General features: G+C 36.2%; 1 protein-coding gene across 4 annotated transcripts in view; it reads left to right on the top strand.

Annotated features, from left to right (window-relative positions):
- ATRNL1 (attractin like 1) overlaps positions 1 to 20,175 on the top strand; it is a 774,854-nt gene that overhangs the window by 180,380 nt on the left and 574,299 nt on the right. For all 4 annotated transcript variants that reach the window (XM_023240973.2, XM_023240974.2, XM_045040724.1 and 1 more), the window contains exon 18: positions 1,078 to 1,296. In XM_023240973.2, coding sequence (XP_023096741.2) covers positions 1,078 to 1,296 — 219 coding nt within the window. The remainder of the gene's footprint in view (positions 1 to 1,077; positions 1,297 to 20,175) is intronic.

Below are 20,175 nucleotides of genomic sequence, written 5' to 3' on the forward strand. Positions count from 1 at the left end.
GCAGCAATCTGAGGAACATTTTTCGTTTCCAGTAATAACAAAACACTGAGTGGAAATTAAGTTATTAATTCCTTAACAATGGAATTTGGTTTATGAGAAATTACCACTTCCCCCCTCTAGTTTTTTTCTAGCATGTGGCTAGAAGAAACATCATTCATGATGTCTTGTACCTCTGTCACCATTGTCTATAGGTACATAATTCCCAGGACAAAGAATGCCTTTTCTAGCAAAATGTCAATAAAAGTAATGAAAGAAAGTCTCAGCCCAATATAGGATACTCTGTGAATTAAAATTTTAAAACATCACATAGTAGCTATGGTATATATAATGGCAAACTATAATATGTTCATCCTTGGAAAAGATATCACAATATTCATAACATTGCTGAATATTATAGATTATTCATAATTTAAACAAAAAGTTTGAGCTTCAGCTCAACTTTTGAATCTTGGAGGGATATTCTGCAGCCCTGAAAATCAGTAAAGCCTTTGCTTGTTGCCTGGCTGAGGTAGGGATCTGGTGGCCATGTTCCCATCCAGTTTGACTCTTTAGGTGAGATTGATTAGGTAAATGCTAGTATCTTGGACGCTTGGGAAGAACATCGTCAGTGAAAGGCAGTACAAATGGGGCTCAGCTATCTCAGGGAATGGGCAGGCAGCCTTTACACTGGACAGTCACAGGCAGATGCAGAGTTTTTCCTTGAAGGCCTTTACTAGGCACAACAAGAACAGCTAACATGGCTCTACATCACAGACATGTGGTCTGTAGGCCCCTGGATCCGCTTTGAGGCAAAGTTCTCAGGAATCTTGAAGTGCTGACTTCATTTTTCTCCATGTCATGGTTACCACACACCCTTTTCCACCTATTTGTTCATTTATCTCCTCTTTGTTCATGATGTATGTTTTATTTGCTTTAAGTAACTGCTGACTCTTTGGTATTATTACAAAAAGTGTTTATATTAGCTACAGACAACTTTTTATATTCTTTATTTCAGATCATACTTATTTTTCCATTAGCTTAAAATTCTATTTGAATATAAAGTCATATAACATATTTGTTAATGTTCCTGTCATGCAGCTCAAAATTGTTCCGGATTGAGAACCTGTGGGCATTGTTTGGAACAGCCTGGCTGTGGCTGGTGCAATGATCCTAGTAACACAGGAAGAGGACACTGCATTGAAGGATCTTCGCGAGGACCAATGAAGCTTGTTGGAATGCACAGTAGTGAGATGGTTCTTGATTCCAGTCTTTGTCCTAAAGAAAAGAACTATGAGTGGTCCTTTATCCAATGTCCAGGTAATAAAAATGTGATCAATATAATTTCAGTTTGGAAACCAAGAATGATTTTCTCTTTCTTATAATAAATACTTAGAAAAACATAATGGGACTCAAATTTCACCGATAAAAAAATATTCTTCCCTATATCCATCGCTGTTGTATAGATGGCATTCTACACACTATGTTTGGCACAATATATTTGGCTTCATATGAAAACTGGACTCATGCCCGTTTTCTACCTTGTAGTATATAGTCTTTTATTGTTCATAGTTTTACGGTATCTTAGAATTCAGAGGCAACTCAGAAGATCCAGGCAAACTTTGTGCTAAGTGTGAGAATGTTTTAAATAACATTTGTGATGGAATCAGCTGGCCTCATTATGAATACCATACGATTTTGAAAGTTAATAGTTTTCAGGTTTTTTTCCATAGGAAGTCTCTTATGCTAAATAAAAACAAACTTCTTGAAAGATTACTTATTCAATATATTTTTATTGAGTGCCTACTATGTTCCAAGGGGCATTTTAAGTGCTAGAGACACAATTATTAACAAATTAGACTAAAATTATTCCATTCACAGAGCCTAGTTGAAATTAATAAAATTAATTCTATACACATGCGTATATGAGGTTAAGTGCTGTTAAATAAATAAAATGCTATTAACTAAAGTAAGGAAGGGGAATAAGGCTTGCAATTTAAGAAGGTGGTGAGAGAAGAGCTCACGGAGAAGTAACAATAAATACTTCATATAGATGAGAGAATGAGTCATAGGGATATCTGGGGAAAGTGTCTTAGAACAGGTGACATTCTAACACAAGGATAAGAGAAATAGTTTATTTGGGAAGTGAACCTAGGAAGCACAGTTGAGGGAAGAGAGAGTTTTAAAGAAGGGAGAAAAACCAATAATACTAATAATACTAATAATACCAATAATTACTAATCCGGATACTATACTCGGAAATTTGGACTCACACCCACTAGGGACCTACGAGGACCATGTAGAATGCTCCTCACAGTTAACCTGCTGAGGGACTGGAAGGTGGTGCACTTATCTGTGGCTTCTCATCCTTCATTGGTTGGGTGATGCCTTTGGAGGTACTGTGCTTCGGAGCTGTGCCAACAGTCTGGTTACTAGCTTGCCCTGGCTAGTGAAAAGTAGAGATATTGCAGAACTTGCTTTGGGTGAGTCACCCACAGCGTGCTGTACTGAAACCAGATGGACTGAGGGAATGTGGTGCAGAGTGCAACAATACCTGCTGCATAAACTTTGAAATATATGAAAAGCAAAAAAGAACAAATATTGGTTTGTAAAACAACATGATTAAATCTTAAATGCTTTTTGCTTAGTGAAAGAAACCAGACCCAAAGGCTACAAGTTGTGTAATTTCATTTATAAAATGATCTGGAACAGGCAGAACTGTGGGGATGGAAAACAGATCAGTTATTTGCCAGAAGTAGTAAAGGTAAGGATTAATTTCAAGGGGGCCTCAAAGTGGAGTTTTTGTGTTATAGAACTGTTCTTTCTGACACTGTGTAGGTTGATACATGAATCCATGCATTTGTCAAAACCCATGTTTTACACCACAAAGAGTGAACTTTCCTGAATGCAAATTAAAAAGAAAAGTCACCTAGAATGTCAGGAGACCCTAGGGTGTAAAGTAAAATTGTGACAAGTAAATTTAACTATATTACAAAAGCCATAACATTATCAAAAATAGGAAAAAAAAAAAGGGCTGACCTAAGTAACTTTGGAAAACAGTGTTTTGACTTAATACCATAAAGCTAAAGAAAAAAAAACTGTACATAAAATTGTAATCTGATTAGTAAATTTGCTTATCATGTGGTATAGGTTAACAATTCTAACAATACTTTATGTGTTTACTAGGTTTGGAAAATAAATTGTATTTTAATGTAAGCCAAGTTTTCCACTGTCAGAAAAAGAAATTAAAAATAAGCAAGGAGTGAAGACTACAAAGAACCCTGTGGTATTGGATTAGGGTCTGAGCTAACAGCATGAATTCATGTTTATTTTAATATATACACAAAGAGGTACATATATACACACACACAAAGAGGTAAATATAGATATATGTGTGTATACATAGTTTAGGGTATACATGTATTTTCTAGTTCTGTTTGTCAAGACGGTCTAGAAGCCATGACATCCCAGAAGCAAAAACACATATAGTGCCTATATCTTGGTTTTTAAATACTGTTTTCCAGTAAGAGACTCTTAAAAACTGAGAACAAACTGAGGGTTGATGGGTGGTGGGAGGGTGGGGAGGGCGGGTGGTGGGTATTGAGGAGGGCACCTGTTGGGATGAGCACTGGGTGTTGTATGGAAACCAATTTGACAGTAAATTTCATATTAAAAAAATTAAAAAAACCCTGAAAATAAATAAATAAATACTGTTTTCCAATGAGAGGAACCAGGGCTCTATGGAGAAATGGTTAATTCTAGGGCCTGGATTGGGAGAATACATGATGATCCTAGAGCATTGTTTGGTGCCCCAAAGTAAGAAAGAGCTTAAAAAAAAAAAGAAGAGGGGATCATGATCATGCCAAAGAGACACAGTACCAACCTAAAAGAATTCTCAGGGGAATGAAGTTTGAACAAAAAGTAATGATTGTATTGGGTTACAACTCAACAGAATAATATCCATTAATCTAAACTGATGTAAATTGATTTAATAAGTAATAAATGGGTGAAAATGAACAAAATTCCTTACAGAAGAATTATAAATAATAAATGTAGAAGGAGTGAGAAAAATTAAAAAAAAATCACTATTAGAAACCCACAGTAATACTAGCTGTAAGATAATCCACTTATGTTGAAATTTGGGAGTAAAACGATACGGAGAAACAGGGTATTTGTGTAGCTTTAAAGCTTTGGTAGTCACTTCTCGTTTTTTTTTTTTTTCATAGTGTTTCACGTTTTTATTTAAATTGTAGTTAGCTAACATACAGGGTAATATTTGTTTCAGGAACAGAATTTAATGATTCATCCCCTACACACAAGAACAGTGTTCATTCTAACAAGTGCCCTCTCTAATGCCCATTCAGCCACCCACCACCCTCCATCAAACCTCAGTTTGTTCTCTATCTTTAAGTGTCTCTTATGGTTTGCCTCCCTCTATGTTTATATCTTATTTTATTTTTTCTTCCCTTCCCCTTCTATTTTGTTTCTTAAATTCCACATATGAGTGAAATCATGATCTTTGTCTTTCTCTGATTGACTTATTTCACTTAGCATAATACACTCTAGCTCCATCCATGTCATTGCAAATGGCAAGATTTCATTCTTTCTGATGCCTGAGTGATATTCTATTGTGTGTGTGTGTGTGTGTGTGTGTGTGTGTGTGTGTATTACATCTTTATCCATTCATCAGTCAGTGGACATTTGGGCTCTTTCCATAGTTAGGCTATTGTTGATAGTGCTGTTATAAATATCTGGGTACATGTGCCCCTTTGAATCAATATTTTTGTTTCCTTTGGATAAATACTTAGTAGTACAGTTGCTGGGTCACAAGGTAGTTCTATTTTTAACTTTTTGAGGAACGTCCATACTGTTTTCCAGAGAGGCTGCATTAGTTTGCATTCCCAAAAACAGTGTAAGAGGGTTCCCCTTTCTCCTCATCCTTGCCAATGTCTGTTGTTTCTGGCGTTGTTAATTTTAGCCATTCTGACAGGGATGAGGTGGTATTTCATTGTGATTTTGATTTGTATTTCTCTGATGATGAGTGATTTGAGCATTTTTGCATGTGTCTATTAGCCATCTGTATGTCTTCTTTGGAAAAGTATCTATTCATGTCCTCTGCCCATTTCTTCACTGGATTATTTGTTTCTTGGGTGTTGTTTGTAAGTTCTTTATAGATTTTGGATACTAATCCTTTATCTGATATATCATTTGAAAGTTTCTTTTCCCCTTCCATTGGTTGCCTTTTAGTTTTGTTTATTGTTTCCTTCTCTGTAAAGAACCTTTTTTATCTTGAAATCCCAGTAGTTTGCCTTTGCTTTTGTTTTCCTTGTCTCTGGAAACATGTCTAGTAAGAAGTTGCCATGGCTGTCTAGTACTGTGTTAAATAACGCTGAGAGTTGACATCCCCGTCTTGTTCCTGACCTTAGAGGAAAAGCTCTCAGTTTCTCCTCATTCAGCATATTAGCTATGGGACTTTAATATATGGTCTTTATGATATTGAGGTATGTACCCTCGATCCCTACTTTGTTGACGATTTTTATCAAAATTGGAAAGTGTACTTTGTCAAATGCTTTTCCTGCATTTATTGAAAGGATCATATGGTTCTGATCCTTTCTTTTATTATGTGGTGTAGCACATTGGTTGATTTATGACTATTGAACCCTCCCTGCAGCACAGGCATAAAATCCTATTTGATTGTGGTGAATAATTCTTTTAATGTACTGTTGGATTTGATTTGCTAGTATGTTGTTGAGAATTTATGCATCCATGTTTATCAGGTCTATTGGCCTGTAATTCTCTTTTTTAGTGGGGTCTTTGTCTGGTTTTGGAATCAAGATAGTGCTGGCCTCGAGAATGAGTTTGGAAGTTTCCTTCCATTGCTATTATTTGGAACAGTTTGTTAAGAATAGGTATTAACTCTTCTTTAAATGTTTGGTAAAATTCTCCTAGGAAGACATCTGGCCCTGGACTTTTGTTTGTTGGGAGATTTTTTTTTTTCTTTTTTTTTTTCATTTTTTTTTCAACGTTTTTTATTTATTTTTGGGATAGAGAGAGACAGAGCATGAACGGGGGAGGGGCAGAGAGAGAGGGAGACACAGAATCGGAAACAGGCTCCAGGCTCTGAGCCATCAGCCCAGAGCCCGACGCGGGGCTCGAACTCACGGACCGCGGGGCTCGAACTCACGGACCGCAGGGCTCGAACTCACGGACCGCGAGATCGTGACCTGGCTGAAGTCGGACGCTTAACCGACTGCGCCACCCAGGCGCCCCTTGTTGGGAGATTTTGATTATTCAGTTTGTTTGCTGATTATTGGTCTGTTCCAGTTTTGGTAGTTTATATGTTGTTTCTAGGAATTTATCCATTTCTTCAAGATTACCCAATTTATTACCATATAATTTTTCATAAATTACCTATGTGTTTATATTTCTGTGGTTTTGGTTTTGATCTCTCCTCTCATTCGTGATTTTATCTATTTGGGTTCTTTCTCTTTTCTTTTTGATAAGTCTGGCTAGAGGTTTGCCAATTTCATTAATTCTTTCAAAGAACCAACTTGTACTTTCATTGATCTGTTTTTTTGTTTTGTTTTTATTTTGTTTCTATCTCATTTATTCTATATCTTTATTATTTTCTGTATCTTTATTGTTTCCCTTCTTCTGCTGGCTTTAGGCTTCATTTGCTGTTCTCTTTATAGCTCCTTTAGGTGTAAAGTTAGGTTGTATAGTTGAGATTTTTCTTTTTGAAGTAGTGCTGTATCCTATATACTTCCCTCTTATGGCTGCCTTTGCTGCATCCCAAAGGTTTTGAACCATCGTGTTTTCATTTGTTTCCATTTCTTAAAAGATTTCCTCTATAATTTCCTGGTTAACCCATTCGTTCTTTAGTATGATGTTCTTTAACCTCCATTTATTTGAGGGCTTTCCAATTTTTTTTTTTTTTTTTGTGGTTGACTTCAAGTTTCATAGCGTTGTGGTGTAAAAATATGCATGGTACGATCTCAGTCTTTTTCTATTTTTTGAGGCCTGATTTGTGACCCAGTATGTGATCTTTTCTGGACAGGGTCCCATGTGCACTCAAAAAATGCATATTCTGCTGCTTTAGGATGAGATGTCCTGAATATATCTGTTAAGTCCATCTGGTCCAGGGTGTCATTGAAAGCCATTGTTTCCTTGTTGATTTTCTGCTTAGATAATGTCCATTGCTGTTTCTGTGGTGTTAAAGCCCCCACCTATTATTGTATTATTATCAATGAATTTCTTCATGTTTTCCATTAATTTATATATTTGGGTGCTATCAAGTTGGGCGCATATATACAATTATTAGGTCTTCTTGTTGGATAGTTCCTTTATTATTATATAGTGCCCTTTTTCATCTCTTGTTACAGTCTTTGGTTTGAAATCTAGATAGTCATATAAATATGGCTATAATTTCTTAACTACTTCTTTGGAAATTATTATGTTAAACTGGCATCTATGAGAATTCTCTATACTGTCTAGATCATTAAAATTCTTTGCATAATATGATAAGTGTGTAGAAACTCATAAATAATTTGTGGTCCTACCAAAGTGAAATTGACTTAGAGCTAAATAACAGGAGTATAAATAGGAATTTCTATATATTTAGAAATTAAGGAATCTGTTCTAATAACCCATGGGTCCTAGATAACATAATAAAAATTAAAAAATATTTTGGATTGAGTGATAATTAAAATAATGTAATATATTAAAATTTTGTGCCATGCAGCTGAAGCAGCGCTTACCAAGAAATTGGTAGTTTTAAATGCTTACATCACAAAAGATGAAAGGCTGAATACTGTGATGTAAGTATCCATATCAAAGGTTAGGAAAAGCATAAAATTAAAGCCAAATAAAATAGATGGAGTGAAATTAAAAAATAAAGGCTGGAATGGAATAAATAATAAAGATAAAAGTTGCCCTTTCCTTAAGGTCATCCCTCTGCAGAGTTTCTCCTTAACTTGCTGTGGGTAGCATTTGGACTTTGTCTAGGTATGGTGAGTTTTAACTAGGTGTGCTTTGGTCTGCTTGTTAAAAGGGCCCTGATCTTATTTCCACCAGAGCTGAAGCATTATAGCACTGTATGGTCAGTACACTTGGTGCATGTGGAGAGTTTTGGTCTTGGCCAGGGCCCTGATGCTCTGAGTCTCAGGCACACTTGCCCTTTAGTAAAGAAGCACCTGCAGAGCATGGTGGGGCGGGCTAAGTGTAAGCGGCTCAGCCCTCCACTGAGGGTGCTGTGCAGCTCACTGACATCTGTTCTTGCTGATGGGCAGGGGAGAAGAAAGGCACCAGCCCTCTCTCTCATACCTGCATAGAGGAGTTTGCGCCTGCTGCTGTCAGGGAAGCCCTCACAGAAGAGGAAAGAAACTCCCCTCCTGTGCCCCAGGCTTTTGTCAGATCCCTGCCTTCACCCTGTCTGCATCCCACCTGTTTGCTTGCCTGGCCACACAGTGCGCCTGTGTTTTATCTCAGGCACGCCAGCTGAGTTTCAAAACTCCACACTTTAGGGATCCAGCACAGTGCCGACTCGGGCTGATCCTGGGGGAGGGTTTGTCCCAGATGGGAGTTGCACGAATCCACAGGAGCTTGGAGTTTAGAGTAAGGTGCAGCAAAGATCAAGATCCAGTTTAGCTGCCCTCAGCAAGCATCTCTGCCCCTATGGTAAAGAAGAGAATAGTGCAGTGGGAGCCTGCTGACTCTCTTGTTTCCCCAGAGGTAGTGCCACCTCTCCCAGTTGAACTCCAGTAAGAGGAACTGTGTCTCCCAATGTGGCCCAGGGAATCCTCAGATCATGCTGTCTGCTCCTGGGCCTCTCCCCTCCTTCTCCATGGGAATACTGCTGCGCCTGCGGGACTCCACACCAGTCATGGTGCAGTCTTCTAAAACTTCAGTCTTTGAGCTCTGCTGGTTGTAAAAACTCACAATAATCATCCCCTCTCATTTTCCCAGTCAGTGCTTTTTGGGAAGTGTTCTTGTGATCTTCTGTGCACTGTGCGTTTTCTCTCTCTCTCTCTCTCTCTCTCTCTCTCTCTCTCTCTCTTTCCCCTTTCTCTGTGATCTGGACTACTTCCCTTCCACAGCACCCATGACTCTGTTCTCCCCAAAGTCACATGTCTATACCTCCTACCTTCCACAATGTGACCTCCTCTCTCCCTCTCCTGGCTGTCTGGTTTGTTCTCTGTCTTTAGATCGATTTCTTGGGTGTTCAGAGTGATTTAATGTTTATCTAGCTGTATTTGAGGGACGAAGCAAGCATAGGGTTCTACAACTACTCTGCCATGGTAATCCCCCCAAATAGTCACTTCTTAAACAGGATACAGGACTCAAAAGATTAACCAAAGAAGGAAATAAGATAAATTGTACTATATTAAGAAATTCCATTCATAATAAAACCCTTAGAAATTGAGGAATGGAAGCCTCTGAATTGAAGTTATTTATAAGTCTAATTATCTAATAAAACCTCTTATCTCAAATTGAGATTTATTATAAATCAGTAACAAAAAGAAACAGTACAAACAAAAAATGGGCAAGATAGTTGAACATCACAAAAGAGGATATTTAAAATACCAATAAACAATGGGAAAGGTGTTTAACCTTTTTGGTCTTGAGGGGAATGCAAATGAAAACCACAAAATGATACCACTAATTATCCACCAGAATGTATAAAATAAAAAATATATATAATTTCAATTGTTAACAATGATATAGAACAAATGGAAATCTTATATACTGCTTTTTGAAAGTCTAAATGGCTTAACACTTGGAAAACACTTTGGAAATATCTGTCAAAGCTGAATAAATGCATTCCCAATGAATCAAGGGTTCTGTGTGTAGGCCAGTGGCTGGTAAACTATAGTTTACCAGATTTACCAGAGTTTACCAAATACTGCCAAATTTAGCCTGTGGCTTGTTTCTACATAGCCTGTGAACAAGAATGATTTCACCTTTATAAAAGGTTGAAAAAGAGAAGGAGACTGAGGAAGAGGAAGTAAGTAAGTAATGAAGGAATGTAGGAAGGGAAGAAACAAAAGAAAAAAGGGATGAATCTCTGCCAGAGTCTATATGTGCCCACACTGTCTAAAATACTATTTGGTCCTTTACAGAAAATGTTTGCTGACCCCTGGTTTAGGCTCAGTAACCCAATATAAAGCAAATGTTCACTTGCAAGATACTCATAGGAATGTTCACACAGCATAGTTTTAATAGTTCCAACCTGGAACTCATCCAAATGTTCATCAGCAGCTGTATGAATAAAGAAATTGATATTATGCACAATGGAGCATACAGCCTGAGAATGATTTACGTGTAACCACATGGGACACTATGGCGGCTCTCACATATATGGTGTGGAGAGAAAGAAGCCAGACACAAAACAAGACACTCTATCTTAGTTTATGTAACATTCAAAAAGAGGCAAAGTTATTTTATGAGAGATCAGGGAAGTGGTTACTTTTGGGGACAGCAGCGAGTGACTTGAAGGAGGCACTAAGGAATTATTTTATTTCTAGAAAATTTTCTTGGATTATAGTTTTAAATATTCTCCATTTTTTAAAGGTTATTTATGTATTTTGAGAGAGGAAGAGAGCACACATGAGCGTGTGAATAGGGGAGGGGCAGAGAGAGAAGAAGGGAGAGAATCCCAAACAGCCTCTGTGCTCAGTTAAGATCCCAACTGTGGGCCTTATCCCAAGACTGTGAGATCATGACCTAAGCTAAAATCAAGAGTTTGCTGCCCAGCTGACTGAGCCATGCAGGTGTCCAGTTCTTCATTTCTGACCCTCTTAATTTCTCTCTCAATCACCTTTTCACTTTCTTCGTTGTTGTTTTCCCTTGGGCATCTTATAATTCAGTGCCTACTTCTGAGTTTGTTTGTTTTTATTCTTTTCCTTAGTTGAGTCAACTCTTATTTCATTTCTTCCTTCTTTATGCTCATGTCAATTCTTCATTGAATTTCTGATTTAAGGTAGTTTTTGCTACTCTTAAAATAAATGCTGCTTTGACTATATTTATTCTGTTTGGAGAGCTGTCATGGTTTCCTGCTTCCTGGTTATATTTTTCAGGGGAATTTTCAGTAGTTAATGTATGTTGGATCTGGTTTTCTGATTTTTGTTTTGTTTTCTGTGTTTTTAATAGTAACTGCATAGATTCATTAATATTTTCTTCATTTTTCTGGCATTGGCATAGTTTATAAGATTTCTAGTTTTATGGAGCTCTCTTCTGTTAGAAAAGCAAATTTTTGGTGGCCAAGGTAAGAATTGTATGTCCTGAATTTGTGGCTTTTTTTTGTCTTGAAAGAAGTTAACTTTTCCACTTTATTTATCCCTTAACCACCTGGTTGCCAAAAGGCACATCTTTTATTTACTACCCTTTTTCTCCCTGAAGTTATACTCAAGACTCCTACTTCAAATTATCCCTGCTTTTTAAGTACTTTTTTTTTTTTTTAAGATTTTTTTCTTTTAAGTAATCTCTACACACAACGTGGGGCTTTAACCTATATCCTTTAGATCAAGAGTTGCACATTCTACCAACTGAGTGAGCCTAGTGTCCCTGGGTCCTTTTTTATGTATGGTGCTCATTTACAGTGACACTGTCTTGGTATTTTCATACTTAGGATAGACTTAATCTTTCCAAGGGAGATTTTATATCAACTTTAAACTTGTTTCAAGCTTTCATCTTCTCTCTTCTTTTTTATCTTGGTGAGTACTTTCTCACCACAAAATCTTGCAATTGGATGGGAGCATATGAGATTGCTTCCATGGATTTTTTTTTCTATTGTCAGATTATGATCAAGGTGTAGTTTTTGGATTTTTTTTTCACTGCTTGTACTTTTTTTTTTTTTTTTCCGGAAGGATGTATTAGGAGACATAGACCTAGGCAGCCTTCATTGTTTTCAGTTACCAAAAGTTCTACATTGTTTCTTCATGGTGGATAAAATGGAATTTAATACGCAGAATTTTCTAATGATTTTGCAATTTTATAGAAATGCATTTTTTTGGGTGCTATGTTGCCCCTGTACTATGTGACCTTGATGACTTCTTTTGTTCATTCTGGTACTCTTCATATAGATTCTTTAGGATTTTCTTTGAGTTGCTTTTTAATAAACACAGTATTCTTTTTTTTCCTTTCCAAATCATGCATATTATTTTTGTTCTTTCCTTATTGCACTGTCTAGGCCCTACAGTGCAACATGAGATTGAATTAGTGAGAGTGGACAGTTGTCTCAATTGCAGTGTACTTAGCCTTTAAGTATAATGTTAGCTATTGACATTTTATAAATGTCTTTACCAAATTGAGAAGCTTCCCTTCTATTCCTAGTTAGTTGAGGTTTTCTTTATAAATGTCTTTACCAAATTGAGAAGCTTCCCTTCTATTCCTAGTTAGTTGAGGTTTCCTTCCTTCCTTCCTTCCTTCCTTCCTTCCTTCCTTCCTTCCTTCCTTCATCATGAACTGATGTGGGGGCACCTGGGTGGTTCAGTCAGTTGAGCGTCCGACTTCAGTTCAGGTCATGACCTCATGGTCTGTGAGTTCGAGCCCTGCATTGGGCTCTGTGCTGACAGCTCAGAGCCTGGAGCCTGCTTCGGATTCTGTGTGTGTCTCTTTCTCTGCCCCCTTCCCTGTTCATGCTCTCTCTCTCTCTCTCTCTCTCTCTCTCAAAAATAAGTAAACATTAAAAAAATTAAAAAAAAATAAATCATGAAGTGATGTGTAATTCTTCCAAAGGCATGCATCTGTGAGATGATCATATAATTATTTTTTGTTTTAGTTGTTAACATCATTGATCATACTGATTGAGTTTCAAATGCCAAGCCAATCTTGCATTTTTGGGATAAACTCCACTTACGGTGTGTTATCCTTTTACTATATTGCTGGGTTCAATTTGTTTAAATTTTGTTAAGCATTTTTTCATTAATATTGATGACAACATTTGCCTGTAGTTTTCGTAGTGTCTGGTTTGGTATCAGTCTCGAGAGCTGAGAAATACTTTTTCCTCTTCTGTTTTCTGGAAGAGTTTATGTAGAACTGACTGGCATTATTTCTTAAATATTTGGTGGACATCTGGGCCTGGAGTTTTCTTTGGGAGAGGAATTTTAACTACAAATTCTTTTTTTTTTAAGTAGGTATGAGGCTTTTCAGGTTCAGTAACTTTTCTTGAGTGCGTTTAGTAGTCTGTCTTTCAAGGAATTTATTCATTTCATTTAAGATGTTATTGACAGAAAGATGTTCATAATAATTATTATCTTTTTACTCTAGAGGATCTTTAATGATAGCCTCTTTAGTTCTAAATATTGATAATTTGTGTTTTCTCTCTTGATCAGTCTGTCTTGAGGTTTGTCAGTTTTCATTGATCCTACAAATAGCTTTTTGTTATTTTGATTTTCCTCTGTTGTCCATTTAAGAATTCATTAATTTCTGGTCTTCCTTAATTTTTCCTTCTTTTTGCATACTCATAGTTTATGTTGCTTTTCTTCCAGTTATATAAAGTTGAAGCTTAAATAATTGAGTTGATGTTTTTTCCCTAATACAAGCATTTGATGTTATAAAATTTTCTCTAAAAACTAGTTTTGAGTAGTGTTTTTGTGATACTTTATTTTCATATTTTTACTTTATGTATGTATATTTACAGTATGTTTCTTATGGACAACACATTGTTAGGCTCTTTATTTTTAGTACAATTTGATAGTTTCTGCTGTTAAATTACTGTGTTTGGACCCTTGAAATTAAATGTTTTTATCTTAAATTTCCATCTGGTTACTTGTTTTTTCTATTCCCATCTGTTCTTAGGTTCTGTTTACCTCTTTTCTGCCTTCCTTTAAATTAATTGAACATATTTTATGCTTTGTTTTATTTATTGGTCTGTTGACTAGATTATCTTCTTTTTATGTTTGCTCTAGGTTTTCTATTAATCTTTAACTTGTCACAGTATTCATTTGAATGATACTCTACTTCTCAGTAGTGTAAGAGCCTTATCACTTTTAAATATGTTATAAGCTACATAGTATACTACTGTGACTTTTTTTTAAGTGTCAAGTCGTTTTTTAAATATGGTTTTAAAATAAAAAAGAAACTTTATCATCAAGCAGAAATGGAGTAACAGTGAGTAGGGTGACCAGCAGTTCTGATATGTATCCAGGACTGAGGGCTTTCCTAAGATATGGGACTTTCAGTACTAATACCAGGACAGTCTTTAGCAAAGTGGGAAGATTAGTTACTCTAAAGATGACTCAATTTAACTGCCCCCACCTGAAACAATTAAGAAATGGGACAAAATGGATGAAGAACACTTATGAAGATACTGGACAAGCAGCAAAAGCCAGTGATCCCTCAGAGAGAAAACACATCAGGTGAGCCCCACTTATCCTTGGTTAGTGCCTGAAGAAAGTTTGCATGAAGCAGTGCAGTCAGGGGACACAGGTAGAGTTTGGTGGTTACCGTGAGTTGGAGAAATGGGGCTGGGAATGTGGGGAGGGAAGGCCACGGTGGCTAGATTTCCTGGGAAGAGAACCAAAGAAGAGAGACCTGCAGAGAGAGAGAGAAAGAGAAAGAGAGAGAGGGAGGGAGAACTGTGGAAAACTGCAGAAGGATACTCCCTGAATATCAAGCTAAAAAATAAGTGCGACACTGTAGAAAACTACTTGAGTCTGCAGAAAGAATTACTTGAATGGAATAGTCACCAAATCACACACAGGGCAGGGAATTGATTGGGCATTAATCACTGGGCATCAGGTAGAGTACTTAGAAGGATTTTGCTTAACTTAATACGGCAAAATTAGCACAAGACTAAATCTTGCTATGGTCTTGTGTAACATAGCCAGGAGGATCAAACTGTTTTCAATTAACTTAGCCAAATTCCAGAACAAAGCTGAAGAATATTTTAGGAATACAAAAAGTTTCCAGCACCCAAAATGTAATACTTAAAATTCACAATGTCAGGCTTCCAATATGCATGTATGCAGAGAATCAGGATAACCTTGACTCACAATGAGGAGGAAAAATCACTCAATTGAAACCAACATAGAAGTTAAATATATGCTAAGAGTAGACAAGGATATTGAAACAATGATTATAAAGATATTTCATATATTAAAAACTAAAATTTTTAAAGTTTGTTTATTTGAGAGAGAGAGAGAGAGAGAGAGAGGGAGAGAGATTGCACATGAGCAGGGGAGGGGCAGAGAGAGAGGAGAGGGAGAATTCCAAGCAGGCCTTGCACAGTCAGTGCAGAGCCTGATGCAGGGCACAAACCCACAAAATGTGAGTTCGTGACCTGTGCCGAAAGCAAAGTCAGATGCTTAATCGAATGAGCCACCCAAGCACCTCTAAAAACTGAAATTTTGTGCATGTTAGAGTCACAGAAAACAAAAACAAAAACGTAGAATTTATAGAGATAAAAAATACTGAGATGAAAAATGAATGCGATTGATACCAGATTAGATGTGTGAAAGTTAAGATTGGTATATGCAAAGACAAGCAAGAGGAAGTACCCAAAACGAAGCACAGAAGGAAGAATAACTGAAATAAAATGAACAGCACATCACTGAGCCCTGGATCAAGAGGCCTAATATTGTTGTCATATTAGGCCCAATAATTGGATCCTCTGAAGGAGGGGAGAGAGAGAGGGCTTAGAAAAATCACAAGAAATAATGGCCATAATTTTTCCAAATTTGATAAAAACTAAATCCAAAGAGGCAAGAATGTCAATAAATGTTAAACACAGAAAATGTGGGTAAATCTATACCAATAACCATAATAATAAAACTGCTTAAAACCAGTGATAAAAAGATTAAAGCAGCCCAGAGAAATATGATTCAGTACGGACAGAGGAAAGGAACAAAGTAAGTCTGATATCGTATTTTTCATCAGAAGGACAAACAAACAAAAAACAGTGGAGCAAGAGAAGTGGAACATTTTTAAAATAGCAAAAGAAAAAACTTAGAATTGTTTACTTAATGATAATATCTTTCAAAAATGAGGGTAAAATAAAAATTATTTCAAAATTACAAAAATTATAAGAATTTATTACCAATTAACTTGGTGTATAAGAAATGTTAAATCAAGTCCTTCAGCCAGAAGGATAACTTCCAGATATAAGTCTGATTGACACAAAGGAATGAGGAACAAAGGACGTGGTAATAATATGGGTAAAGACTTTTTTTTCTTAAAATTTCCATATCTAAAAAAGGCAATAAAAATTTTAAGGCAAAAATGGCAACAGTGTATTAGGAGTTTAATTTTTATGTATAAGAAAATTATGACTGTAATAGCTTAAAGGCCAACAGAAGAAGAATGGACGTATCCTGTTGTAGAATTTTTATACGATATGTGAAGTGGTATATTGCTTGAATATAGACTGTGATAATTTGTAGATGTATATTCGAAACCCTCAAACAACTACTAAAATGACACAGAGAATCATAGCCAGTAAGCCGAGAAAGTAGATGGAATAATCCAAAAGAAAGCAAAACAAGGAAAAAGAGCTATGCATAATAGGTAGGACAAATAGTTAACTAATGGCAAAATGATAGATTTAACCTCAGTCATTTCAGTAATCATGCTAAATATAAATGATCCAATTACTTCAATAAAAAGGCTAGGATTTTCGTATTAGCTAAAAAAGCAAGACCCAACTATATGCTATGTTGTTTCACTTTGTATTTAAAATACAAAGACACAGTTATTTTAAAAGTTAAAGAATGGAAATAGAAATAGTATGCTAACACAAATCAAGAGAAAGCTGAGTTGGCTACAATATCAGAAAAATAGGTTAAAAACATTTTTTTATGTTTTTATTCTGTTTTTGAGAGAGAAAGGCAGAGCACGAATGGGAAGGGGCAGATCGAGAGAGAGAGAGAGAGAGAGAGAGAGAGAGAGAGACAGAATCCGAAGCAGGCTCTAGGCTCTGAGCTGTCAGCCCAGAGCCTGACGTGGGACCTGAACTCTTAGACGGTGAGATCATGACCTGAGCTGAAGTTGGAGACTTAACTGACTGAGCCACCCAGGCACCCTGGAGACAAATAGATTTTAAAGCAAAAAATATTACCTAGAATAAGGATCACTTCATAAAGATAAAAAGTTGAATTCATCAAGAGGACATAACATTCCTAAACATTTCCACCTTATAACAGACTTTCAAATAGATGAAAGTTCAGCAATGTATGACAAGGCTCTTTGAATTTTCAGATACTGTAGGTTACCACTTTCTACTTTGACAGAAGCAGCTGCCACACTCTCAGTTTGTTCTTTTTTCTCTCATTGCATTTTTTTGGGAGAGTGTATTAGTTTTGTATTGCAGCATAACAAATTACCACAAACATAGAGGCTTAAACAATATCCTGTTGTAGCTCACACTTCTATATGTCAGGTGCTGGACATAGCCTGGCTGGCTTCTCTGCTTGAGGTCTCGAAGGCTGAAATCAAGGTGTGGGTCAGGCTGAGTCTTTTTTTGGAAGCCATAGAGAAGAATTTGCTTCCAACCTCATTCAGGTTCTTCTTGAAATTCAGTTCCTTGCAGTTGTATAACTAACGTGCCAGTTTTTTCAGTGGCTAGTAACCACTTCAGCTTCTAATGAATGCTCACATTCTTTCCCACATGTCCCCCTCCCTTTCCCAAACTAGCAATGTAGAGTCTCACAAGCTCAAATGGTATCTCTCACTTTGAATCCTTTCAAGTAGAGACCAATTCCTTTTAAGGGATCTTCTGATTGGGATTATCCAGGATGATTTTCCTTTCTTGAAGTCACCTGTGCCACGTAACATAACCTAATCAGATTAAATTCATGACTGCTCCATCATATGTACAGGTCTCTACCACACTCAAGAGGGAGCCATTAGTGTGATTAAATACTGGGTTCTGTAACCTAGCTTCACTGACACCTAAGATTATCCAGTATACCATACAGTTTATCCATTTAAAGAGTATAACTCAGTGGTTTTTTAGTATATTCACAGAGTTACTCAGTCATCACCACAAATCAATTTAAAAGGAATTTTGTCATCTTCAAAAGAAACCTTATTACTTATTAGCAGTCACTGACTGTTAAACCCCATCTACTCTTGTCAGTTGTAAGCAACCACTACTCTTTATATCTCTTTGAATTTGCCTATTCTGGACAGTTTAAATAAATTGAGCCATACAGTTGTAGTCTTTTGTGACTGGTTTCTTTCCCATTCCATAATGTGAAATGTTTTGAAGGTTTATCCATGTTGCAGCTTGTAGCGGTACTTTATTTCTTTGTATTACCACATAATATTTGGTAAAATTTTGTTTATCTAATTATCACTTGATGGACATTTGTGTGTTTACAATTAGGGGATTTTTGAATAATGCTTCTATGAATATTAATGTAAAAATTTATGTGTGAACCTATTTTCATTACTTTGGGAATGGAATATCTTTACTAGATTCAACTACTTTGGGTTGAACAGTGACTACAACTAACCTTTTGAGGAACTTCCAGACTGTTTTGAAGCTGCTGCATTATTTTACATTCCCACAACAGTGGATGAGGAATTCCATTTACTCCATATCTTTGCCAACACTGGTTATTTCATGTCATTTTAATTATGATGATCCTGGTGTGTGTGAAGTGGTATCTCATTGCAGTTTTGATATGCAGTTACTTAGTGTGATATGCTCTTGAACATCTTTTCATGTGCCTATTGGCCACTTCTGTTTCTTCTTCTGAGAAATGTCTATAGTATTCTCTGCTCATTGCTTAATTGGGCTATTTATCTTTTTATTATTGAACTGTAAGAGTTCTTTATATACCGTGAATACAAGTCCCTTATCAAAGATTGATTTGCAGATATATTTTCTACTCTGTGAGTTGTCCTTTCATTTCCTTGAGAGTGTCCTTTGTTGTACAAAAATTTTAAATTTTGATGATGTACTCTCTATTTTGTTTCTTTTTTTTTGCCTTTGGTGTCATATCTGGGAAACCATGCATTATATAAGATCTCAAAGGTTTTCTTCTAAGAATTTAATAGTTTTAGTTATTACATTTAGGTTTTTGACCCACTTTGAGTTAATTTTTGTGTGTGGTATGAGATAGGAGATAGGGATCCAACTTAATTCTTTAGCATGTGTCTATCCAGGGGTCCCAGCACCAATTGTTGAAAGATTTTTTTTTCATTGAATTTATTTTTTATTTTGCATATTTTATTTTCCATCTTGTAAAATTGTGTTTGTCATTTTTATATTTTCCATTTCTCTCCTTTTTTATGTTCATGTTTTCCTCTATATTCTTGAGCACGTAAAGCATACTTTTAATAGCTGTTCTAAAAATCATTCTCTGTTCATTCTATGGTGTGCGATGTTTTCTTGTTTGTTGTATTAATTTTTTTTTCTGACTATGGAACAGATGTCTCAGCTTGGTAATTTTTTGTGGTATTCTAGACACTGAATTTTTACAGTTTTATTATTTGATTTTGTTTTATTTCTTTTAATGTGTTATAGTTTATTCTGGCATGCAGTTATGTTATTTAAGATCTGTACGATCAGTTCAAAAATTGTCTTTAAGGTATTTGTAAGGTCCTGTATATAGCAACCCTAAGTTCAGTGTTAATTTATTTCCACTACTAAGTGCCTTTCTGTGGTCTCTGTAGAGTGCTCTTTGTATCATAAGGTCTCTCCACTCTAACTGTTTGGAATACAAACTATTCCAGTCCTACATGAACTACTGGCATTATTTGACTTATTGTTTTCTGGTTATTCTTTCTCTAGCGTCATGGAATTTCACAGTCTGTGTTCAGTCATTATTCAGGCAAAAATTTAAGAAACCCCTCAGTAGATTGATGTGTGTAGCTCTCTTTTCTCTCATATTTTGTCACCCAAATTCTTACATGGCCTCCCCAAAGTTTGACCTCTGTTTTCTCCACCAAATGAGCTCTCTGGGCTTTGTTTGCATTTGCTTCCCTGGGCTGCATCCTTAAATCTGCCTCCAGGTGTCAAGCCAGGGGAGTCATAGACTCATAGGCTCAGATGCCATTCCTGAGCTGCCTGTTATTTGAAAGTAGTTGTTTCATATATTGTTTCATTTTCTTGTTGTTTACAACTGGAGGTCAATTCCTAGAATGGTTAATGCTTCATGGGCAGAAGTGGAAGTCTTCTATCTGTCTGTTTTTATTTACAATAATGAATCTCTGATAAACAACATATAGGTCTTGCTCTTTTGTTTTTTTAAAAAT

Source organism: Felis catus, chromosome D2 (assembly GCF_018350175.1).
Source record: "Felis catus isolate Fca126 chromosome D2, F.catus_Fca126_mat1.0, whole genome shotgun sequence".
In the NCBI taxonomy this organism is placed as follows: domain Eukaryota; kingdom Metazoa; phylum Chordata; class Mammalia; order Carnivora; family Felidae; genus Felis; species Felis catus.